The sequence below is a fragment of the Numenius arquata genome, chromosome 14, assembly GCF_964106895.1.
Source record: "Numenius arquata chromosome 14, bNumArq3.hap1.1, whole genome shotgun sequence".
Lineage (NCBI taxonomy): Eukaryota > Metazoa > Chordata > Aves > Charadriiformes > Scolopacidae > Numenius > Numenius arquata.
In genome coordinates, this window is record NC_133589.1 from 4,792,068 (window position 1) to 4,815,060 (window position 22,993).

Below are 22,993 nucleotides of genomic sequence, written 5' to 3' on the forward strand. Positions count from 1 at the left end.
TGCAGATAGCTCGATCATGTTTGCCACAGGAGTTAAAAAGCAATTTTTTCTAACAGTGCATGTTCCAATTTTGAGTTGTGTCTTTTTTTTTCAGTTGGGAGTCCCCAGGGCTATGATTTTTTGGCTTTGCAAATAGATTATTTAAATCACACGTTTGTTATATTTATACAACTGAAGTTATCTCTTCTGTGTTCCGCTTTACATGAAAATGCATGTGCACCCAAGTACCCTTAAACTCTTCTGATAAGACAAACTGTAAATTGTATCTGAGTAATTTTTTTCTGAAAGCAGTCTGCAGCTTTACTGTACAGATGCTCTTTCGGTAAATGAAACACTACTTATCTTAATTATTAGTGTTAATGGGCATGTGGTGGGCCCAGTATTTGCTTATGTCAGGTAGAATCCAAGTTATGTCTTTTTATGTTTGACAAATGTGATGGTAACTGCAGCTCTGACTGTCGTGTCTGAGTGAATCGATGGCATGTGCATGAGGAGTTGCTGGCAATTACCTGTGATGCGTAAGCAGACACGATCTTCTTCTCTTCTCCCAAGCATCTTCTGCAGGCACTGATATTACTAAAATGCCACATGCTACTAATTTGTCAGGTGCGTGTGCTCCAGAACGCGCTCTGGCTGATGAATGTTTTGTAGTTTCTCCTTGTGCGTTTATCTCTTTTAAAGGTCTCTCTGCTCTTAGAGAAACTGCTCTGCTCTGTCCAAGTGTGATGTTGGCTACTGAATGTCTATGGAGTTAATATAAGTAGACGTAAATAGAGCAAGGCCTCTAAAAACCCATATTTCCCCATCATATAAACTAAACCTGTGTTTAGGTACTATTTTTGAATTGAAAATGTGCAGTGGCTTCCTGGAGCTCAATATGTACTCGAGTACATAAAATACCTGCTGAAACCATCTTTGTAGGAAATTGAGATTCAAATGCCCTTTTCTTTCTTCAATGTAGAATGGTTATGCTTCTTTTAACTTAAACGTGTGTTTATATATGCACATAAGTTGTATTTTCTTTTGATAAGGAAGCGTCATATGTGGGACAGTTCTTTTCAAAAGCCAAAGTTCCCTAAGAGCCACTGGAGGACAAGGGAGATGTGAATGAAGCGGCCTGAAACAGTTTTGATATTATTTGCAATATTCCTGTTTTACAAGATACAGAGAGGAAAATCATGTATTTTATTCTTGAAACATAAGAGCTGAGCTGGTTTACAGAATTTGAAGGATATTTACAAATAGCTATTCCTGCTTACGTGTTATCATCGATGTTATTTGTGGTGGCTACTGTCTTTGTTTTTATGAAATAGTTTGAAGTTTGGAGGACAAGCTGTATGTCTTGCATAAGATGGAAGATGAATCTTTACATGAACGGTGAAATGAACTTCTAGCTGCACTAAATGCTTGTTACTTACGTGTTCCAGTAGTTGGACACTCCACAGAACAGCATTTATATATACTTCATGTTTCTTGTCCCAAGTGCTAAAGGAGTTGCCTGCAAGTGATACCTAAGAAATCGTATTCACTGGAGTTCTGTTTTCCCCCTTTCTCCGTAGTATTCCTGACCCATCCGCTGCGTGAATCTTTTTCTCCTCTTTTTACTGTCATCATTTGATTTTTCTCTAGCACAACTGTAGTGGTGAGTTTGCTGTGCAAAAACACTTGTCCAAAGGGTGATGTGCAGTATGAGGATGTTTGATAAATTTTCTCTTCATTTTTATTAGGAGCTAAATTTTACCTGGGATTGGTGAACTGGGGAGTCCTAATGCAGATCTTGGGCTAAACGCATGTAGGTAGTGCTGTTCCCCCATTTCCCTCGTCAGTTACCACTGCCATCCCTTGATTGTCAGAAATGGGATGTCAGGAAATCCTGCTCTGATTAAGTCTTTTGGTGCTCTAATTCCAAGAATTATTTCATTATTGAGAAGGAGATGCCCAGACACGGATTCACAATACTGATGAAAAACACTTGAACTTGCCTGCAAACTTTCTGAAAAATTTCCTCTCTTTTTGAGAACTTGTTCTCTGTGTTCTTAATTTCTGTGTCATTAATCAAAGAATAATTGGAGTAATTTATTAGCTTTGACAGGCAAATTGTCTTCTACATCAAAGTACTGTTCTTCTAGCTCTCTGGCAGTGGACAAAATTCAATCTTTTGTGGAAATCTTGGCGTTTTCACCAAAAAAGAAGTGGAAAATGTTATGTATTATGTAGCATGTTGCTTTTTCTTGCTTAGAGGGCTCAGGCATAATGGTTAGTAGAGCATCTGAAAAGGTGAGTGTTGTGCATTTTTTGTTTTGGATATAGTTTTAAGGTGTTCTTCAGCACCTTTTTTTCTTTGCTGTCCTGTAACTTGAGTTCTAGTATTTTAATATAAAGAGCGTTCTGTTGTGAGAATGTGAAGCAACGTGTGTATTACGAGTTCTGAAGTACTGTCAAAAAGATGCACCACGGAATGAAACAATGGCATTGTGTTGAAAGCGTTCTGTCTTGATGGCTCCTCTTCTACAGAACTCTGAATAGTTTCAAGAACTGCAATAGTTTTAGGATTTTTAAAAGCTGTTCACATCAGCTTTTCAATTATTTAAGTAAAAGCTGTGCTCCTTTCAAAAGCTCACTAACACTTGTTTGGAGCTGGGTCCAACAAATAGTTCTCAGAACTCCCCAATTGCTTTGTAAGTTAAATCTTTACCCCATAAAAGTGTTGAGGAGTTGTTATAGTTTTTGGCTTGTTTGGGATATTTTGCTTTTTGTACTTCTCCCATTCCTCTGAAGGTACTTAAAAGGAGGCTCAGCATTTGCTGTGTTCAGTAGCATAAAGGTGGATGGGTTTTTATCTCATGAGGATTGGTTAGCACTTCGGCTGAAATGTCATTGTCCTCTTCCATCTTTCATATTTTAATAGAAGCATTAGGATTTTATGAAACCTAATTAATTTGGAAGAAGCTGGTGTTTGCACAGACAGGTTGTACAATGCTTACAGCTCTGGGTATGCTTTCCTGCTTGGTATTGAGGAAGGAGGGGATGTTTTAGGTTCTGAAAGTAATGTTAACTGCACTTAATTGTATTTTCATCCTTTCTTCTGCAGCCCTTCCAACATCATCTTTTGGAACAGTAGAGGGGTAGGTGAAGCTTTTCTAGAGACAGGCTTCTCTTTAAAACATGTCTAGTAAAATGGCAAAAGTGGAGGTGCCTTGTTTTTGGTTTATTTTGTCTTTTGAAGAGCAAGGAAAATAGGGAGAAAGATCTGTTGTTGATACTATGAAATAGGCCTTCACTGTAATTAACAGCCTGGGAATTTTTCTGCTTGCTTTTCTTATCCCCGTGTTGTGAAAACTTGCTGTCCTGCTGGGATTTCTTTTTGGAATGCAGAGGTGTTTTCTAGCTAAAAAGCATGTGCTTTGCCTAATAAGCTTTCCTCGCCATTGAGCCCAGCTGGCTGCTGCAGGCTGTATTTGTTTTGTCTTAACTAATTTTTATATCCACGTTTTAAACTAAACTAACACTTTTTGCATTAAATGACAAACCAAGCACAATGTCCATAAATGAAACCAAGCACTATAATCTACTAATTTTTGTTTTCAATGTGCAGCATTATGTAAACAAGCAGCCTACTAAAAAGGAAGATCTGGAAATAATGCTGGTGGTGTTTAAATGGTGCTAAACTAAAGGGATCGGCGTTTGTTGAAGGGAACGTTGATATTGAGTTGAGGGTTTAGCGCTTCCTCTCTCGTAAATGCAGAAGACGAGAGAAGAGAGCCAGGTCTGGCTGCTCAGCACAAAATCTTCTTGTCAAATCTTTGTATTTTTTGCCGCAGGAGATTATACGTGGCGTCAACATGGAGCAGTAGCTGGAGTCTACTCATGGGTTAGTTTTCAGGGTTGCTGTAGCCTGAAGTTGGTAGAAGTTCCAAGTACTCGCATTCTCTGAAATTCAGCCACATGTCATTCAACTTTGGTCCAAATTATGAATGAACAGAATAAAAGTTAGAAGGTGAAGCATGGAATAGAAATTCTATTTCAAAGTAGTCATGAATTGGCGTTTACAAGTCTACAACAGTGACACTGGAATTGTTGCTCTAAGATTGTGCTTGTATTTGTGAAGCCTTCCAATATCTGCCAACAGCGTTCCAATATCCGATAGCCTTCCAATATCCGAAGGGAGCCTACAGGAGAGACGGAGAGGGACTCTCTGTCAGGAAGTGTAGTGACAGGACAAGGGGTAATGGTTTTAAATTGAAAGAGGGGAGATTTAGATTAGATATTAGGAAGAAATTCTTTCCTGTGAGGGTGGTGAAGCACTGGAACAGGTTGCCCAGGGAGGTTGTGGATGTCCCATCCCTGGAAGTGTTCAAGTCCAGGCTGGATGGGGCTTTGAGCAACCTGCTCTAGTGGAGGTGTCCCTGCCCGTGGCAGGGGGTTTGGAACTCAATGATCTTTAAGGTCCCTTCCAACTCTAACCATTCTAAGATTCTATGCTTTAAAAATGTTTAGGTTTTTCTTCTTTTGTTCTTAAGTCTCAGTTTTGGGATCAACTGTTGGACCGTACATCCTTGGCTGTAGGCAAGGGTGGACTTACCACAGCTGATACCTGTAATAGATGCGTCACTGTAACATGGGCTTCGGTCTCAAAAGCGATGCAGAGCCTGAGCTACATGGGTAGCACTACATCATCTTCAGAGCTCTTCTGGGTAGTGCTGCTTCTCTACTTCTGCCTTGCTGGCCTTGTGGGTGGCAGCAAGAGTTTGGGTTCTGGCGTGGTTCCTCTCACCTCTCCAGCCCCTCTCACGGCCAGTTTGGGACATGCACCCTTCCTTTTCCTCTGCCCCAGACTGTCCATGCCTGGCCCTGGCTTACAGCTGCAGTTGCCGCACACAGTGCAATCATAAGCATGGACAAGAGATGTAGACTTGCTTCTTCTTTGGCTTTATTGCTGAATATGAAAATTTTTCAAACCAATCAAATATACAAAGCTCTGGCTACTTCTCACAGTGCTGTTAGGTGCCAGAGGAGATATTTTTTTTTTTAATAAGGTGCAGCAGCTGCTTGAGAGTTGAATAAAAAAAACTTCACAACACTAATAAAAAACAACAACAACAAAACTACCTATCTTACACTCTGTTCGGATGTTTATTCTCACAGTAGTAAGGACAGGCATTTTTCTTCTAATGAATTCATGTAGTTTAAAGCTGCTACGAGGAGAAGCATCTCCCTTTGCTGCCGGGGTGAGTGGCATCTGACCTGCACATAAACACTTTCCTGTTCTCGTATTCATTGTAGGCGAGCAGTCTGAGCTGGGTCAAGATGAGGATTTGAATCTATTTGGTGGTTCTCCATGTTGCTCTTCAAAGAATTGCATTGCAGTGCGGCTCTAGACTTCTTTTTTTTCTTTACACAAATGTCAGTGGACAGATTTAGGGCCTGGATGTCAACTCCATTCACTTACAGGTTTGCCTCATGTTTATTAAACTGTGCCTGATCAGAATCAAAATAAACTTCCTGAAATCAAAACTACTGATGATGAGGACTCAAAAAGATACAAATAATTGTGTTTGTAATTACAGTATTAAAAAAGGGCAAACTTTTGCCTGTGACTCAATAGAAAAGCCTCACCTTTTTTCCTAATAGCACTCCTTTTAGTAATGTGCGGAATAGACTATTGAAAACACAAGGATGAATTTCTCTACACTCAATTTGAAAATCTCAATTCAGAAATTTGTTTAAGTCTTCTGAACAAATGTAATCTGTTAATGAGTTACAGGCATCTGTGAGTAGGGAATATAAGGGTTTTTACTTAATGCTATTGTTTGATACATCAAAAAACCCAACAAAAGATTGTGGATATTGCTGGAAAAAAAATATCGGATTATGAGATCTCTTCAGCTGTAGTCAACAAACTAAGAGGAGGAAAGAAGTGAAGCTGTCATCCTACACTTCTGAGGGGAAAGTTTCAGCATTATAACTGAAACATCATTAAAAAAAAATAATGAAAAGTAGCATCTTCAACAGTCCTGACATCAGTCATGGAAATTCAGAAAGTGACTCACAGACACTGTGACCTTTACAGTATTAAACCTTTCTAAGGATTGCTGTCCCCAGCTTCTCAGCGCTCTGAAACCATTAAGAAACGGTGTCCTTTTTTGAATTTGTTGCTGATGTATATTTGAAGTTCTATAGTATGGGAGGAATAGAGATTTCAATCACAAAATACAAAGATTGTATAATCTAAGTAAGATTAGAGATATTTCAGACGTTAGAAATTTAAAATTCTCTTTCCTGTCTTAATGGAAGTTTGGCTTTGAGGTAATTAGCGAAGTGCTTGGTAGTACCTTGGAGGCAGGGGCAAAGGCGCATACAGATGAAATTTTGTAGTTCCATGTTTCTACGAAAAAATAGCAGCATTTTATCTTTCTTAACATGTGGACAAGGTGCTTTAAACTCAGCTCCAAGTACTGAGTCTTCTTAGTGCAGGGCCAAATTGAGAATGTATTGTGATGTATTTTTTTTGTGTTGGGATTTGGGGGTGAGCTTAGTTTCTTTGTGGGGAAGGGCAGGTTGGAGGGTTTTTTGTTTGCTTCTTGATTCCATTTAGCTGTTTCCAAATTTCTCTACTCAGAAGCCACCCCTTCCCCAAGCCCTCCTGACCAACAGCAGATAGAATTTGGTGTTCCCTGATCTTGAGAGGCAGTAACAATTTAACTGCACCTCTCCTCCCAATTCATTCCTTTGAGAGGCAGGTAAAATGAACTTATTTTGCAAAACAAATGTTCCAGATGCAGCATGAAGTGTTAAAGCGTAATAATTGGCTGTACATCCTATGTAAGAAGACAGATGCTCTTCGCTAACTATGTCTTCGCTAACTCTTCACTTTATCGCCCACCTTCCTGCACACATCATGATTATTCTGTGGGACTGCAGCAATTTGCAAACTCTTTAGATGGAGACATTTTTGTCATGAAAATGCTCATTTCCCATATCTTTTTTTTTTTCTAAAGATGCTTTCATTGGTCTTACGAGTTTTAGCGTGAGAAATCAAAGCTCCTTTCCCTTCCAAAAGGTATTTCGTATTCACATTGCTTTGATAACAGTTTTTCTAAGCTGACTTGCATGTCTGTAGGGTTCAGAATATCTCATCTTTCTAAATCTTAGATCTTCTAAAGGGTGAATTGCAGTTCTGACCACCTCTGTCTTATCTTCAGAACTTTAGGTTTGTGAGTTTGCATGAAAGTTTTCCAGTGAGTGAAAGGCCTCTTATTTTCCTCTGGTGAAATGAATTATTAATTTGTTTTGTACTGAGGTATGAGGAAATAGTTAGCTTCAGCTTACCAGGTCTCCCAGCGTGTTCTGCGCAAGCGTATTGAGAATTTGCTTTCGTTCTCTGGTTGTTTGAAGCAGTAATGTGCTGGTTGGCTTAGAGTATTCCTGTACGTGTACAGTTATGTGAACATAAATATGTCCTCAGATGCTGATGTCTTAATAGACAAGTGGAACTAGGCAATAAAAATTTCTAGTTTGTCCATTATATTTCCAGTTTATGGTTTGTGCTAATGAAAACACAAACTATAAACTTGTTGTTTGAGACCCTGTGAATATTCTGTCTTACTTCCTCCGAAAGACTTGCTGTAATTTTAGCGGATGCACTTGTTCTGTGAAGACTCTTTAGCGTGTATGGGTTAACGGTCTTTTTGGCATCAGCTCATTTTTCTGGCATGTTTTTAAGGGCGAATGTGCTTCTTGGGAATGGTTTGTGGTGCTTTGGGCAATTTGGTCTTTGGAAAGAGAATCAGCAAATGTTCTGTATAGCTCTTGTAAAACCAAAAGGGAAGTTTATTGTTTTGTAATGGTTTTTCTTGTAGGCACTGTGAGGGGACTAGAAGTTGTCTTCAGCTCCTGTTAGACAAAGAGGAAGTTTATTCTTATGGCAAGAAGTGAGTTTGGCTTCTATGTCTTACTTGTTTGTTATATGTATCATCATTGAAACCCACAATTGTCAGAAAAGTTGCAAGCAATGGGGTTAATTTCTGTACTAGTAGTTGGCTTGCTTTACTGCAGTAAATAGAAAAATGTCATGTATAACTCTTAAAGTCTTGACAGAATGGTGCATAACTCATAGGAAGCTTTTAAAAACAGAAGTGTTTTCTACCAGCCTAATGCTTTTTGGTTAGGCTCAACACTAGATCTGCCCTATTTAGTGTGGCATTGGTGTGGGGATTTTTTTAATAAAACAAATAGTTGCTAATAGATGCACTCTGTAACTCCATTGCTGCTCATTTTCTACTAGTCTTCTTTTTTTTTACTGAGAGTATTCGTCTCATAAATAAGTCATGCCACAGAGAATCTGTGCTGTAGCATCATCCCTTCCATCTTTCCTACTAGCAGAATTGCTTTGACTTTGATGTGGACTAATTAAGTTCACGTATTTTTATGGACATCTTAGAGTAGTTAAAGACAAGATAGCTGAAAAATCTGTGCTTTTCTAAATGAGGCTGTAGGACTTGTTAGGACTTTGATCTTACATATCCTGAAGTTTCTTTTTTTTTGTTCTTTCTGGAAGGATGCTGTCTGGAGTATTTCCATCAAAGGAGTATGGCAAGCTTCCCAAGAGCGTACCTGTTTTCATATGAAGAATCAGATTTCTTAGTTTTGTGCAGGGCAAAATACGATCTCTGCAGCCTGGGCAGGGTTTAATAAGACTCTCTGCACAGCATCAGGCAGGTTTGTTTAGCTCGCTTCTTGAATTGCTTCCCAAATCACGTGCTCACAGATGAGATCAATACATTACCTAATAGGATGTTTAAAAACACTTCCATGATTTGCTGACATGGGGGAACGGTGAGGTAAAGTAATAGATTTTGTACTAGATCTTAGAATACACTACTGCGGTATTGGCAAGCCCCTTGTTCTCATGTGAAATTCGCTACTGCAGTGGTGCATTGCAGGAAATAGATAAAAATCAACACACAGAACGTATCCACGCATCATATATATTCAGGGAAAGAGATGCATTTGAACCTTAAGCAGCTTATGCGTTTTCACGAGGCAAATACGCTTTCCACTTTTAAAAGAATCTTACTGTAGAAGGACACGCGATTTAATTTGAACAAGATCCATTATTTAAATGGTTTAAAAACACAATAGGCTCTTAAATGCATCTTTTATAGAGTACTTGAGAAATCATTTAGATTTGTAAGTGCTAGTGGTGGGCATGAGCACCTACCGAAGGAGAAGCAAATAAGCAATTTCAGCGTAGTCATTTAAATTCAGGAGAATTGCTTTGTTCTTGTTGAAATACAGCTTTTTTTACTAGTGTGACTATATATAGGAAAGCCAAAATTACATCTTTAGAGCATCCTCCTATTTCCTCCTATTTTCTCCCTGAGTTTGTGCTGTCTTTTAAGTTGTGCAACTCTTTTTTTTTTTTTTTTTTTTTTTTCCTCCCAGGTTTCATTTCAGCCTTGTACCTGCTGTGGAATTTTGTGTGGAACAAAAATTTGAAAAAAAAAAAAAAAGTTGTTTTGTGGTGGTGTTTGGTTTGGGGTTTTTTTTGTTGTTTGTTTGTTTGTTTGTTTTGGGTTGTTTGTTGTTTAAATAATCTGGTTTAATGACCAGCTCTTGGCATAATGTATCATCCAGAGTAAGGAGAGCAGGAAAAGAATCTGTATGTACGGGTTAAATGAGAACTCGTCAGATCTCTGGTTGATGCCCAAACACAATCCTTAATTTCATCAAAGCTCTCTAGTTTTAGGTTGACTCTCACTGCTGGCTCTTGCAGAGCCCGTGAACTGCTCTTGCAGAGCCCAGAAGCTGTGGTTTTGGAGCTTGGATAGACTTTTGGCTACAACATTGTTTTCATTTAAGAACGTGTCTTCATTTGAGAGTTGATTCAGAAAAGTGTGTTGTCTCTCGTCTTGTCCGTACATATAATCCCTCAACTTGAGTGTCTTGGAGCTTTAGCTGTAATTCCCTTCAGGGTGCATGCACTCCAAGCTTAAGATAGCACAGATTGTCAATAGGAGTAACTCTCCAGCTGCATGGTCTAATTGGTTTAGAGCAGGAAGGCGTGATTACTGCACAAACAGCTGCAGTTGCTCTAAATGTGTGTCACTGCCCCTCGTTTGGAGATGGTGGCACCAACAGTTGAGCCAGTGGAAGAAATAATGAGAGCGCTCCTCAACCTGTCTTAGTTGAGGAAAAATACGTTAGATGCAAATTGTATGAGATGAAGCAGAATGGTTCAAATCAGCCCCTTCCAGCAGGAAGGGGACAAACAAGATGAGTTTACTGATGTTTTCCATCCTGCCGCTTAGCGCAGAGCCTCATTGGAGCTTTGATCTTATTGAATAAAACACCACATTAAAAGCAAGTCATTATTCTTGTTCTGAATCCTTGGGAAAAAATTACTTACTTGGAGTAGCTCACTTAGGAATGGGAAAGGTCGCTTTAGGACAGCGTGATCCTAGTGTATAACAGCATATAATGTTGGCAACTACTGCATCAAGTTTAATAGATGAGAACTAAAGTATCTGTCCTCAAGAGGTCTGGTTCTTTCTGGAAGAAAGGTCTAGGAAGGCTTTTCTGACTCCTTGAGATCATTCTTCGTATGTATTAATCCAGTATTTGTGGATAAGGAGGGGAAAAAAGGAGGTTGTCTCTCTTCTGAAATAACTTTCAGTGTGGTTTTTTTTTTTTTTCCATTTCTCTCTCCTTTGACTGGTCTCAAAGCAGCTGTAGTATATTTGGGCACAGTGGGAAATGGTCTTTAACACAATTCTCTAAATTAATGCATTCAAGAGTTCAGGAAAGCATGTGGAGTCATAAAAACCCTACTATATTGTCTGGCACTTAGTATGTATAGAAGCATTTTTAAAGCTTTTTCTGTGGAACCTGTTCGCAGTCTGTCTTTTTTTTTTTTTTTTTTTTTATGGACTCAAAGCTATTTCAAACTTGCTTCTTTCAGTTCAGATCAATGAGACTCCTTATTTTACAGTGGACCTTTTTCCAACTTCTTCTTAGTGAAAAGTTACCGGTATTTTCCTTAACAGTGATAGGGAGTGAACCCCTGCCAATTTAGGACTGGAAGAGTACTGCTACATGAGTTATTAAGGTAACTACTGCTTGTGCTCTAGGACTGCTCAGTAATGTCCATTCCCATTTTGTGGTGCAGCTTGGAAAAGGAAAGTGAACGCTCTGGCTATTGATCAGTGGATGCTGGGACGTTACCTGCTTTGTGAAAGTTTTCTAGGATAACTTCATACAGATTTTTCATCCCAAAACAGAACAGGTAGTGTTATTTCAAAGGATGTTTCTGGTCTTTTCAGGCTTATTCTGACTGTTGTTGCTTCCAGCTGGCGTGTCTAGAAGATGCTTTTATAGATGGCCTCTTTTCTTCATGTTATGAAATGGCCACTCTGTGTTGCTTATGCCCTGCGAATTTACCTGCCCTGGGATTTACCTGCGTGTTCCTCTTGTGTCTTGTCTTTGGGTCACTGTTCGTTCTTTGTTACTAACAATTCACTTCTGTATAGAGCATTTTTCTGGTGTTCAACTAACTCTTGACAGCGTGCTACCTCCCCTGTCACCTTCCCAACCTTTGAGCAGAGAATAGAAACAATTGGTGACTATGTCCAAAGGTGCAAGATAAAGTAGTCAGGCTCCCAAACTGACTTTTGTGGTTAATTTTATATTTGAGAAGACCTGTTCTGGACCTGGAAACAATCCTAATTGGTTTCTTTTTTTTTTTTTAAACTTAATTTATCATTATTATTTCTCTGGATGGGGATCCTGTTCCAATCAAAATATTTGGCCAACCGTGCTTTGGTTCCTAGTGAGTTAGCCATGCTGATGTTATGGCAAGCCGTCACTCCTGCAGAAGTTAGCTCAGGCTGCTTTATTAATTAGGATTAACTCCCATTCTCTCCAGCCTCCAGAGAATTTGTCAGCCTGGCATCTGAGCACCACAGAGCACTTAGCAGAGGCTTGTCATTGCCAGAGGAGGAAATTGAGGTAATTTGTCAAGACCAAAAAATACAACTGAAAAAGGAATAGGAGTAGTGTGCTTTTAAAACTTCTAGACCAAAAAGTTCTAATTAAGCGGATCATTCAAAATATTCTGATATTAGCCTCAAAAACCACAAGTCTCATTTCCCTTTGGCTGGTGTGTCTTCCATGAAGATAGGAGGGAGGGGGAAAAAAAACCCTGAAAAAAATAAAAAAAAAGGGGGGATAATTGCCTTCAGAATTTGAATAGCAGAAAATATTTAATCATTCTTTCTCTGGCAGTAGTTACTGGTCAACTAATCTTTTTTCAAAATCAGGGTTAAATTAAGATAAAGTGATTCTGGGGTTGGAACAGGTGAGTTGAATGTACGTGTTACTTCGCTTTATCAAAAGGCGGGCAGTTTGTGCCCTTGCTGGGATGCAGCATCTTGAAAAAGGTGCAGTGGAAAAGTTTTATCAGTTTGGAAATAAAAAAAATAAAATTCTCAAGTTGCTTCCTGTGTAGGATTCGTTGGAATTAACTGTGGGTTAATCTAATGTACAGAAGGACAGCAAGCTGCTCAGATGGTCATAATGGTATATTTTATTTTACATTCAGTTCAATAACTGTGACATTATTTAACAACTTACGCTATTTAATCTTTATTTATAAATTGTGATATTGTCTTCAAACTTCTGCTCAGGTGGTCAGAGCCAAATGTCCTGTTCAGAGACTGGGGAGGCTGGGTAAGCACGTTCTCTGTCGCAGTTGAGGGCGCTACGGGAGCCAGCAAATACACCACTGCAGAGGAATCACCTTAGATTTAATGTTTTCCCTTGAATAGAGCCAAAATACTTAACTGTCTCTTTCTGCTGTCTAAACAAACACTTAGAATAATCAAGTTTAAGAAGTTACCTGTACCTGGCTTTTTTTAAGGTTAGTTCCTGAACACTTATCACACCACAGAAATCTGTAACTAGCACACAATTTTGCTAGTACTAATAAAAGCTTTCCTAGGACCCCAACCTTAGTGGGGCTGGAAACAAAATTTACGGTATTAATGGAATATTCTTTTAAAAAAATAATCGACGTTTCTAATCAGAAAATAGCATAATTAAGACTTGGTTGCAGGAAGTGAGTGAACAATATTTAAGTTGATTTTTCAACTTTTTTTTTTTTTAAAGCTGATGTGTCAGAAATGTGCGCTGACTCAGAGTAACTCTGAATCATCCTATCAGCATGTGGAGGAGTGATTTATATGCCATACCACGGAGAACTGTAGAATCAATTCCCTCTTTTTGTTTCTTGAATCCTAAGAACATGCCTTTGAAGTTTTAGGTATTTAAATTTATGAGCTATCCCAGCCACTATACTAAACGGATGATGGGTCTGTGGAGTGCCTCTGCCTTAGGAAAGCGGTACAGGGAGTCTTGAAATAAACGTAGACTAAGAAGTGATAGAAATGTCGTAAGGCAGATTTGACCTAAATTTCTTACTCTTGAGGTGCAGAGAGTACTCGAGAGTAATAAATCTTGTCAGCTGTGGTTTAATATTGGCTTTCTCCTCCCACAAGGCAGAAGAAACGCTGCTGTTGGAACAGCCGTAGGGTCTCCGTCTTCAGCAAAGAAAGAAGCAGTGGTCAGTTGTACGACCTTTTGTGATTGTGTCCTTTTTTTCCTTTCAAAAGAAACAGGCTATGGGAAGCATGGTGTTTGTCACTCAACGTACACTGCTGTATCTGTGTCACATTGGGACAAGAATTGGTTGCAGCAAGGATGGATAAGAATAAAAAGCCTGTGCCTTGGCTATGGTCTAGATGTGGCAAGGTGAATAGGAGAGGCAAAAATTGCCAAAGAGGATTAGGATTGACTCTACCTAAAATGTCCATATTAAGACCGGGAACTCTGAATATCGTACATGTGATAATGAAGAATATGTTTAAATATCCCTTAAATGTCTTGGTCTGTGGCCCAGTGAGGGCATTTGCACTTCATATCTGAAAAGTTTCAGTCAAAAGTCTCTGACTTTTCTGTTTGTTGGGGTGTTGTTTTTTTTTCTTGCCCCTATTCTACTGTTAAATTAATGAACGCTGCAAACTTTAAATCAGTCTCTTCACTTTTGTTCACGTGTCTGTAAGAGATTAAGGATTCAAGGAGGAGGATGTTGCAGGAGCTGTCGTGGGTTCCTAAGGCAAGTGGACATTAATTTCTTGCTTTTTCTTACTTTCCTCTCCCACCAGTGTGTGAAAGCATCATCGGGAAAAGGGGATGGGACTTGGGAGGATTTATTTATCTCAAAATATCTAGTTTTAACTCAAAGCAAGTTGGATGTAGAAACATAAAGTCATAACAGGAGAGAAAGTACTGAGAATTGCAGATACTCTGCTTCCAGACATCTCGCAGCATTGCTAAACTTTGCTTCTTGACTTCAGGGCTTGCAGCTTCTCCTGCCCAAATACTGCTGTGGTGTTTGTACCAAGGTTAACTTTGGAATAGGTTTCTCGGTTTCTCACAGAAATCCTACTTCAAAATTCAACAGCCATGAGTGGGTGGGACTCCTCAGTGTCTCCTTGTGCCCAGAGTTCACCTTCTTTCAAGTCCAGTTAAGTGGTGCCTTGTAAGGAATGGTTTGTTGGAGCCGAAGTAACGCTTCTGGAGCACAAATGCTTCTCCTTGGAAACAGAGCAGATGATGGTGACAAACTTACGCATGAAGGGGGAATTTCCCACAGACACCTGTATTCTGTAGGTATTAAGAGCTGAACAACAAAGACCACCTTAATCTGTGTAGACTGAGATTAAAGTTCTTGCTGAAGAATTAGACTTGTTTTTGGGCTGGAAGGGAAAGTGTACCCCTCCAAAGACTTTCAGTAATGACGGTAACAATTTAGAAAATTAAATAATTTCTCCTCTTGCTTCTGATGTATCTAAATGTTATGTCTGTTTTACACAAAAACTTACTTTAAAAGGTGAGGAAATTGAAGCAGATTTGTGCTGGGAAATTTTTACTTTCCTAATGCTAAGGATTTGTACGTGATCAAACACTTGAGGGATCTATAGCCAGTGTATTTGCTTTAGGAGGACCTTAAGAATCTGCTGCTTTAAGTTACTTGGGAACACGTACCATGTGGCGACAGTTTCCTTATGATCTCTTAACCTCCCAAACCTCCCACTGTCTTGTTAGTGTTCCCTAGCTCATCTTTTCCCGTGAACCTGTGTGGTGGATGTGGTTTGCAGACTGTGAGAGGTAGGAGGTCTTTGGCTTATAAGCTGGTAACTGACAACAGCTCTCTTCTGAAAGAGCTTTGATATATTTGGCGTGAGCATGAGGCAACACTCCTTAAGTACCCTAGTGGAAATTTTTTTTTTTAAAAAAGATGTTTTCCTCTCGTATACAATTAAATAAAAAAAATGGGCTTCTAAAGCTACTTCTGAAATAGCTGGACATACAGAAGGATGGTTTGCGGTAGATAAGGTCTGTTGTATGCATCCTGCTTTTTCTGCGTGGTTTGCGTTGCAGGGATGATAGCTTATTGCCACTCAAAACTGCCGGTCATTGATTTGAGGAGCTAATATGAAGTTGAAACAACTGGTGCTACGTGCCCAGCGTGACCACCTTGCTGTAGGTGGAGGAAAGGAGAGCAGGAGGGGAACTGTGGGACGGGGAGCTGCCGGGGTAGAGCAATGCCAGCTGGATGCATTCGTTTTCTCCGCTGTTCTGATGGTAGGATGATAAACAAATAATAAGCTATTTTGACAATTTGGGAAGTCGTGAAGTGTCAGCAGTCTAGTTTTTGACCTACTGATGCCTGCTGCTTTCTTTTTAACTCATTTCATATCATAGCTATGAACAGTATTAGAGCCGGTAGCCTTTTAGAGATGGACTCTGTTGCCCTGTGTTACAGGTGATTTCAACCAGTTCCCTTTTGTGTCCTGTACTGATTGTTACATCCTCATTTGCTAGGCTGTTTAAACCTCCTTTAAAGGAGGCACAGAACCATTGCTGAGGGTCTGGGTGTGCAAGTTACCACTGTCTTAGTAGCAGAAAAAAAAGCACCGAAGAGGGAATTGGGATCTCTAACATTCCTCCCTCCTGCAGCAGTGTCAGAAACGTTGTTGGTTACTGTGTACGTGTGCACACACCACGCTTATTGTGCAGGACCATTCTTTCCAGTTTTCTGTCACTTAAAAAACTGATTATAATCTTCCAGAAGGAAGATGCTCAGGGCTTCTTCTGGTTTCTGTGTGCAGTTTTGTTAGAATATCAAAGCAAAAATAAAGGGGATGGACAGAGGTTCGGTACGGACTGACGGGAGATGGCTGGGGACGTAAGGTGAGGGACTGTGTGGGGAGAGAGAACAGGGTAAAAGATTGGTGAGTGGAGTAATTGAGAGCAAGGAGAATAAAGGAGAGAAGCAAGCAGGGAACAGAATTAAATGATGGGAGGAGCAGAATAATAATGGGAGAGGGTATGGAGGAAAGGGAAGATGCTACATTTATGGCTTAGGATAAGGAAGGGGTGTTCTTGTATCTAGGAGGACAGACCAGAGAAAAGGAGAAGTGACGGGTTGATTCTGCAGCTGAAATGCTGGTTGACTTCCCAAAAGCATCTGGACCATAAGCAAGACCTAACTCGCATTTTAAAAAAGCTGAGTCGTGTTTTACAGCAAGCTTGTGACTTTATGGATCCGACCGATTTTGATTACTCATTTGCAGTGTTCTGTTTTGTCTTAGGCTGTAGCCTCAGGAGATGTGAGCAGGGGTGGGAGTATTACGAAATAGAGTAATTTGATTATTTGGGGTGGGGTGGAAGGGTGGCAGCTTTGTTTTAGCAAATTGTTTAAAAGCATGGACAGATGAAAAGGAGACAGCTAATTTTGTTAAGAATAGCCACTGTGTTTTTTTGATATTGATTTCTTTCTTCACTCTTGTCTTTTAACCTTGTTTTCTTACAATTTTAGAAAAACCATCTTGAGCTATACTGAACAAATAGAGAACAGGGATAAAACAGCTTCCTTTAAATAACTGATTGAACTTCTTTCTCTTTTAACTTACCACTAATTTTTTTTTTTACATTCTTCAATTTCTCTTAATTTTCATGGAAATAAAAACTCTCAGGGTATGAATTTTCTGCCTTTTAGCCTAAAAGGATTGTTTTTTACATGCTTGTTATGTCATCTGTTTACAATACATTTAATGCTAAAAGATTTATTTTTAGCTGGCTAAGTAAAATAGCTGGTTGCTGGAGTTGTCATAGCAGCAATCTTAACAGATAGGCTGATTCTATTTAGCTTTTGCAGCCAAAGAGCAACCGTTAGGCAATGGTTTGACAGTTCTGCAGAATTTTTCTAAAGATGGAAATTGTGCTGGTGGTGGTGAATTTTTTTGGTCCTACTTTAAAATATTTCTTTCTGTAGGTGTGTGGAGTTTGATTCAAGCGTTCTATTTTCATTTAACAGAAATTAGGAGAATTTCGAATACACAATATGTGAGATTCAGGATTTAAGTCTTAATTTGTAGAAGCTTGAAAATGAATTGCACAGTGCAGCATACTGCAACCTTTTTCCTTGATTATTTTTTTAACAGCCATAAGTATTCTGAAAGAAAAAATGCCAGACGAGAAGAGGATCATGCATCATTTATTCAGCACTAATTTTAAGTTGTGGCAGATTGGGTGAACGTTACTGACGAACATTGGGGGGGTTTTTTTGATGAAATGCACTGCCTGGGTTAGGTGACAGCTTAGTGTTTTAGTAGTTCTGATTCTCGTGGGGTTTTTTTTTCTTGATATGAAGAAAAAAAAAGGTGCTTCTATATTGACAAGCAAAGGAATAGTATTTTCAGATTACTTTGCAGAGTAAGGTGTTCCTCTGTAAGTGGTTTCTGTAGCTCTGAGCTGTTACAGAAGTTCAGTTACTCTTGAACGTGTGTCTGAATGCAGTTGTCCGAGATGAAAAGTGAATTTACTGTGAGGAATTTCTCCTGTCTGTACCTTCCAGTCAGATGGTGTTGGACCTGAATTGATTTCAATGTTGTTGAGCAAAATACTTACCCCTCAAACTCTCTTAAGTCTCCTACTAGGCAGGGTAATTTTCAAAAGATTTGTTCAAGTACCTGAGTTGAATGCTATAAGAAAGTTGTGGGTGGTGTTGGCTTAAAGAGGGCTTCAAATACAATTGAAGGTCAAAAAGTCCGCTTAACCTTCTAATTGCCTTTTTTTCCTCCAAACCTGCTTGTTAAAATGTATTGTTATCCTAGGAATCAAATCATAGGAACACAAACCCTCGTGTCAGTCTTACGTGCTTATTAATTTCCAGTGAATCATGGTAACTTTCATCATGTATCTCTCCATTCTGGGTTGCTCTGGGTAACAGTCAGCACATTGCTTCCCAAACTTGATTCAAAGCCAGTCTGAGAGTGGCAAAAGTGACTTCTGTAACTCTTTTGACTGGTGTGGATTTGATGTTGCACCACTAGTTTGTGGGCTGGTACGGAGAAATCTAATGAATGAATCGGGCAGAATCTCCCAGCAGAGAAATGAAATGCCATATACCTGCAAACATTTTAGTGTTCAAGTTATATTACAGCTTTTGAGGGGATCGAGGAGCTCAGTGCTGTGAAAAAGCAGAGTTTGTGCTCTGGTCCCACCACTCCAAACTCCTGCCTCTTCACCCCTTCTACCTCCCTGCTGGGGCATCTGCTTTCCCTGAGCTCTGATGTTCATCTGAGTCTACTCCATCTCCCCCCAGACCCATTAACACAGAATCACAGAATCTTCTTGGTTGGAAGGGACCTTTGAGATCATAGAGTCCAACCACAAAAAAAAAACCCCAAAACCAAACCAAACAAAAAACAAACAAACAAAAAAACACCCCAAAAAACCCCACCAAACACCTGACAAAAGACTAGTTTTAGCGTAGCTTTGGTTTCCAGGTTACCGAGCTGAACCAGCTCAGCGAAGGAGCTTTGGAGCAGCAAAGCTGTGATGGCTACGTAGGTCCATCCTGCTGGTACCTGGTTGGTATGGGAACAGAAATGCCCAGGTAGAGTCTGGGAATAGTAGGACGGTGTATTCCAGCAGCAGTGCCTGCTTATCCTGGCATGAAACGTTCATTAAACAGGCTGAGAGTTGTACATGGGTTGATTATTGTCTGTCCTTAGACAAGACCTGCTCCCTATCAAGACTTGGAAGTGTGTTGGACAAATGGAAGAGTTTTCTCCGTTAATACGTATAATTGGTGGCTTTGTCACACGGGGACAGAGCTGTTTCCCCTGTTCAAAAGGCAGCGAGTAAAAGGGAAAGCTAGTGGTTAGATCTACTCCGTTCTGCTGGACTTGGGGATGTGTTTCTGTCACTCATCGTCTGTGTCTGTTTCTCTCTTTCAGGCCAAGTCGTGCATTTGTCATATGTGTGGTGCCCACCTGAACAGACTCCACTCTTGCCTCTACTGTGTCTTCTTTGGCTGTTTTACAAAGAAACATATTCACGAGCACGCAAAGACAAAGCGACACAATTTAGGTAAGATGTCATCCTGATGTACTCACCGGTGCTCTTTAGCTTGCTCTATTATCCCTGCCAATTCCAGGGCAGGAAGGTGATATGTTCTTGTAGTTACCTCATTAGACAGGGAGATCAATTTTATTTGCGTTTTGGGTAGATTAGTGGCATTATTTTAAACTTGGTGCTTCAGCTTCCACTGCATCAGGAATAAGTTTTTGTTCACAACTTAGAATTTGAATTACTACTCTTTAGTATCTTAGTATTTATGAATTAATGTCATATATAGGCAAAAACAAAAATGTGAGTAGACAGATTTTTTTTTTTTTTTGCTAAGTATGAAAACTAAACTAGAGCATTTATTTCAGTGAACTTTTTTTCAGGAGGTCGTGTTCACTTTTTTTATTCTTGCTAAGGAAAAAAATATCATTCCGTCATTACTGTCACAACAAAGACTAATCAAGTAACAATGAGAATTATTTAAACTTTTGTGTTTTTTTTTTTTTCTGTTCTTGGCTTCTTCTTTCCGGTGGGGCCAGGAACTGAAGTAATAAGAAAACAATTTAACTGATACAGTGTACCTTTTCCTCAGCTACCTCAAAAACGTTGGTAAAATGCCAACCATCAAGTTCTGTCAGCGTCGGTGCTACGTAACATTCAAAAACAAAAGCATTCAGTTTTGTTTTAAGTTACTTATTACCTACAGTTTAGAACACTCCAGAGTTTTAAAATGATCAGAATTTTGCATTGTATTTAAATTCTGTTTGTGTCAAAATGGATGTATGTAACTTTGCTTGGTGTACAGCACACTTCATTTTTTTTCAAATGAAAATACATTCTTGGTGGAGTGATACAAGAAACAGGAAAAAAAGCATTATTTCATGGAATAAATTTTCTCTTGACCAGTTTCGCCACCATTCTCATTTAATTTATCCCAAGTGCTTATGGAACAAACCGTCTTTATTTCCCATGAAGACAAAGACGCTCCAGAAAGCCAGCAGTGCTGGGTACTCCTGTGCTTAAGAAACTGATGTGCAAGTTTACTATTTATGGAAAAGATTATTTAAAACAGCAAATCATTATAGTTTCTCCCTCCATATGCGTGAAGAAAGAAAAAATTTAGGCTCTGTGGTGGTATAGCTTAAGTTTGTAAATGCCTTGAAAAATATAGTCTTGGAAAGTAATACTGAATATCCATAATGTTTATGAAGTTTTTAGCCTATGAGTGACACGATCATAATTCTTGATGTCAAGGTAGGCAGCAATATTCAGTATGAACTAAAGCAGAGATAGCTGTGCTTCAAATGATAAGATCAGGAATTAAAAAATGCAGTGTACTAGTATGAGAAGACATCTGAAATCAGTGAGCACTGATAAGGCCACATCTGGAATCCTGTGTCCGGTTCTGGGCTACCCAGTAAGAGAGAGATTGGAACTACTGAAGCGAGACCACCAAAGGGCCACCAAGATGATGGAGGTACTGGAACACCTCTTATGAAGAAAGGCTGAGAGCACTGCGGTGGTTTAGGTTAGAGGAGAGATGGCTCAGGGGGATCTCATCAGTGTGTACAAATATCTGAAAGAATGGTTAAAAAAGGTGGGGCCAGGCTCCTTAGTGGTGTCCAGTGACTGTAGAAGAGGCAGTGAGGGCAAAATGAAACACAGGAAATTCTGCCTGATCATCAAGGAACATGTTTTTACTGTGAGGGTGGCCAAGGACTGGAAGAGGTTGCCCAATAGGTTGTGGAGTCTTCATCCTTGGAGATATTCAAAAGCCATCTGGACGTGGCTCTGGGCAACCTGCTGTAGGTGTCTCTGCTTGAGCAGGAGGGTTGGACAAGGCGACCTCCACAGGTCCCTGCCAACCTCAACCATTCTTTGAAAATTGAAAGAAAGAAACCAACCCTGTGTAATGATTTTTTTTTTTTTTAAATTGCTTTTTACAGGGTGCAATCTCACAGAGCATTTGAAGTCAGTTCGTTAGGTGAAATTATTTGGCGTCTTTGCCAATGCAGAAATTACTCTAGGTATAAACTCTGTCTGAGGCTTTCTGGTAAAGTGTATATGTGTATAAAAAAACCTTTTGTGCCAATAAAAGTTTATGGCCAGGTTTAAGGTTTAAAAAAATACAGTGCTAAATTGAGACTGTAGGCAGTATTTGCCTGTTTATCTGTGGCTTCTGTATAAACACTACTATTTTTACCACTAAACATATTTATGGAAAACCTTTAAAAAGAGCTTTATAGTTGCACTTGTTGGGAGCTGCTATTTATCTATGTATTTAGGAAGCCTAAATTCTTTAAGTTATTTTTTTGTGCAAGGTAGAATTTGCTGTTGTCTGCTGTAGTGAAACATCTTCTGTTTCTTTAAAGGAAAACCAAAACTGGGCAGAGGAGGGAGGTTCTTTGAAGATGCTCTCTTGCTTGAAGACTGTTGTAGTAATTCTCATGGTATTAGACAAATAAGAACGTGTCAGATAAGGTAATTCCCAAAAGGAATAGCCTTTAGATAAAAAGGGCAAGAGTTAATTGTTCAAGCCGAAGTACAGAATACAATATTGTGTCATCCCAAAAAATGATTCTTTTGCAGCTAAGTATAATGTACTCAGTGCACAAATACACGTCATGTGAAGATTGTACAACTGACTACTTGATTTCTAGTTTTGGAGATTCCTTTTCTATTTTTTTTTAATGTATGTTTTGGTGTTTAATTTCCAGCTGCATGTGAAATGAGCTGTAAAAATATTTCTGTAGTTTTGCTAGTGCTTTTGGTTGCTTTTACTGCTGGAGTTTTGTTTGGGGAAATAGCATCTGATAGGCAAAAACGAGTTAAGTGCTTTGAAATTTCAAAATGAACAGGAATTATTTTAAAACAGTTGGTGACTTTTTGCTGAGCCAACATCAGTCTCCATGGAGACTAGCAGGAACTGCACACTTAATCACAGTTCTAAGAAATATCATAGATTTCGGCTGTAACAGCTGTCTGAGCACTGGAAGTGATGTTTTTGCAGCTCACTGCTATATGTTTCAGGAGGCTTTGGGATCATAGTCCAGAGTGTTCTTAAAATACATTCCTTGTTATCTCTGCTTCCCTGAGCAGTATAAATTAGCCATTCACACCCTGACCTTATAGCGATACCTGTGCTCCTGCATCTGCTTGCCTATTCAGCGTATATTAATAATACTTACTTTAATCTATTCCTTGAGTTGTGGATGTGGGGGACGCGGAGGTGAAGTAAGATCCAGCTACATGAGCTGCTTTTTTCACTCTCTGCATTGCAGTCTCTGTTAGTCCATCACCATGGTAGGCTGGTATTTCCACTGGGTTGAGAATCGTTAATGCAATGTAAAATTTTCATACAGCTGTGAAAACCTTTAGAAAGAGGGAGATAAGACTGACTTTTCCAGGACAATTCAAACTAGCCTTTTCCTGTTCTGTTTCAGTGCTGGTTTTTTTACTGTGTAGGCATCCTTCATCCCCCTCAACTACATGAAAACGGTGTCAGTTATAAACACCT

General features: G+C 39.4%; 1 protein-coding gene across 2 annotated transcripts in view; it reads left to right on the plus strand.

Moving 5' to 3' along the window:
- The window catches only part of USP22 (ubiquitin specific peptidase 22), a 112,931-nt gene that overhangs the window by 22,100 nt on the left and 67,838 nt on the right, over positions 1 to 22,993 (plus strand). For both annotated transcript variants that reach the window (XM_074158267.1, XM_074158268.1), the window contains exon 2: positions 19,365 to 19,497. In XM_074158267.1, the coding sequence (XP_074014368.1) occupies positions 19,365 to 19,497 (133 nt within the window). The remainder of the gene's footprint in view (positions 1 to 19,364; positions 19,498 to 22,993) is intronic.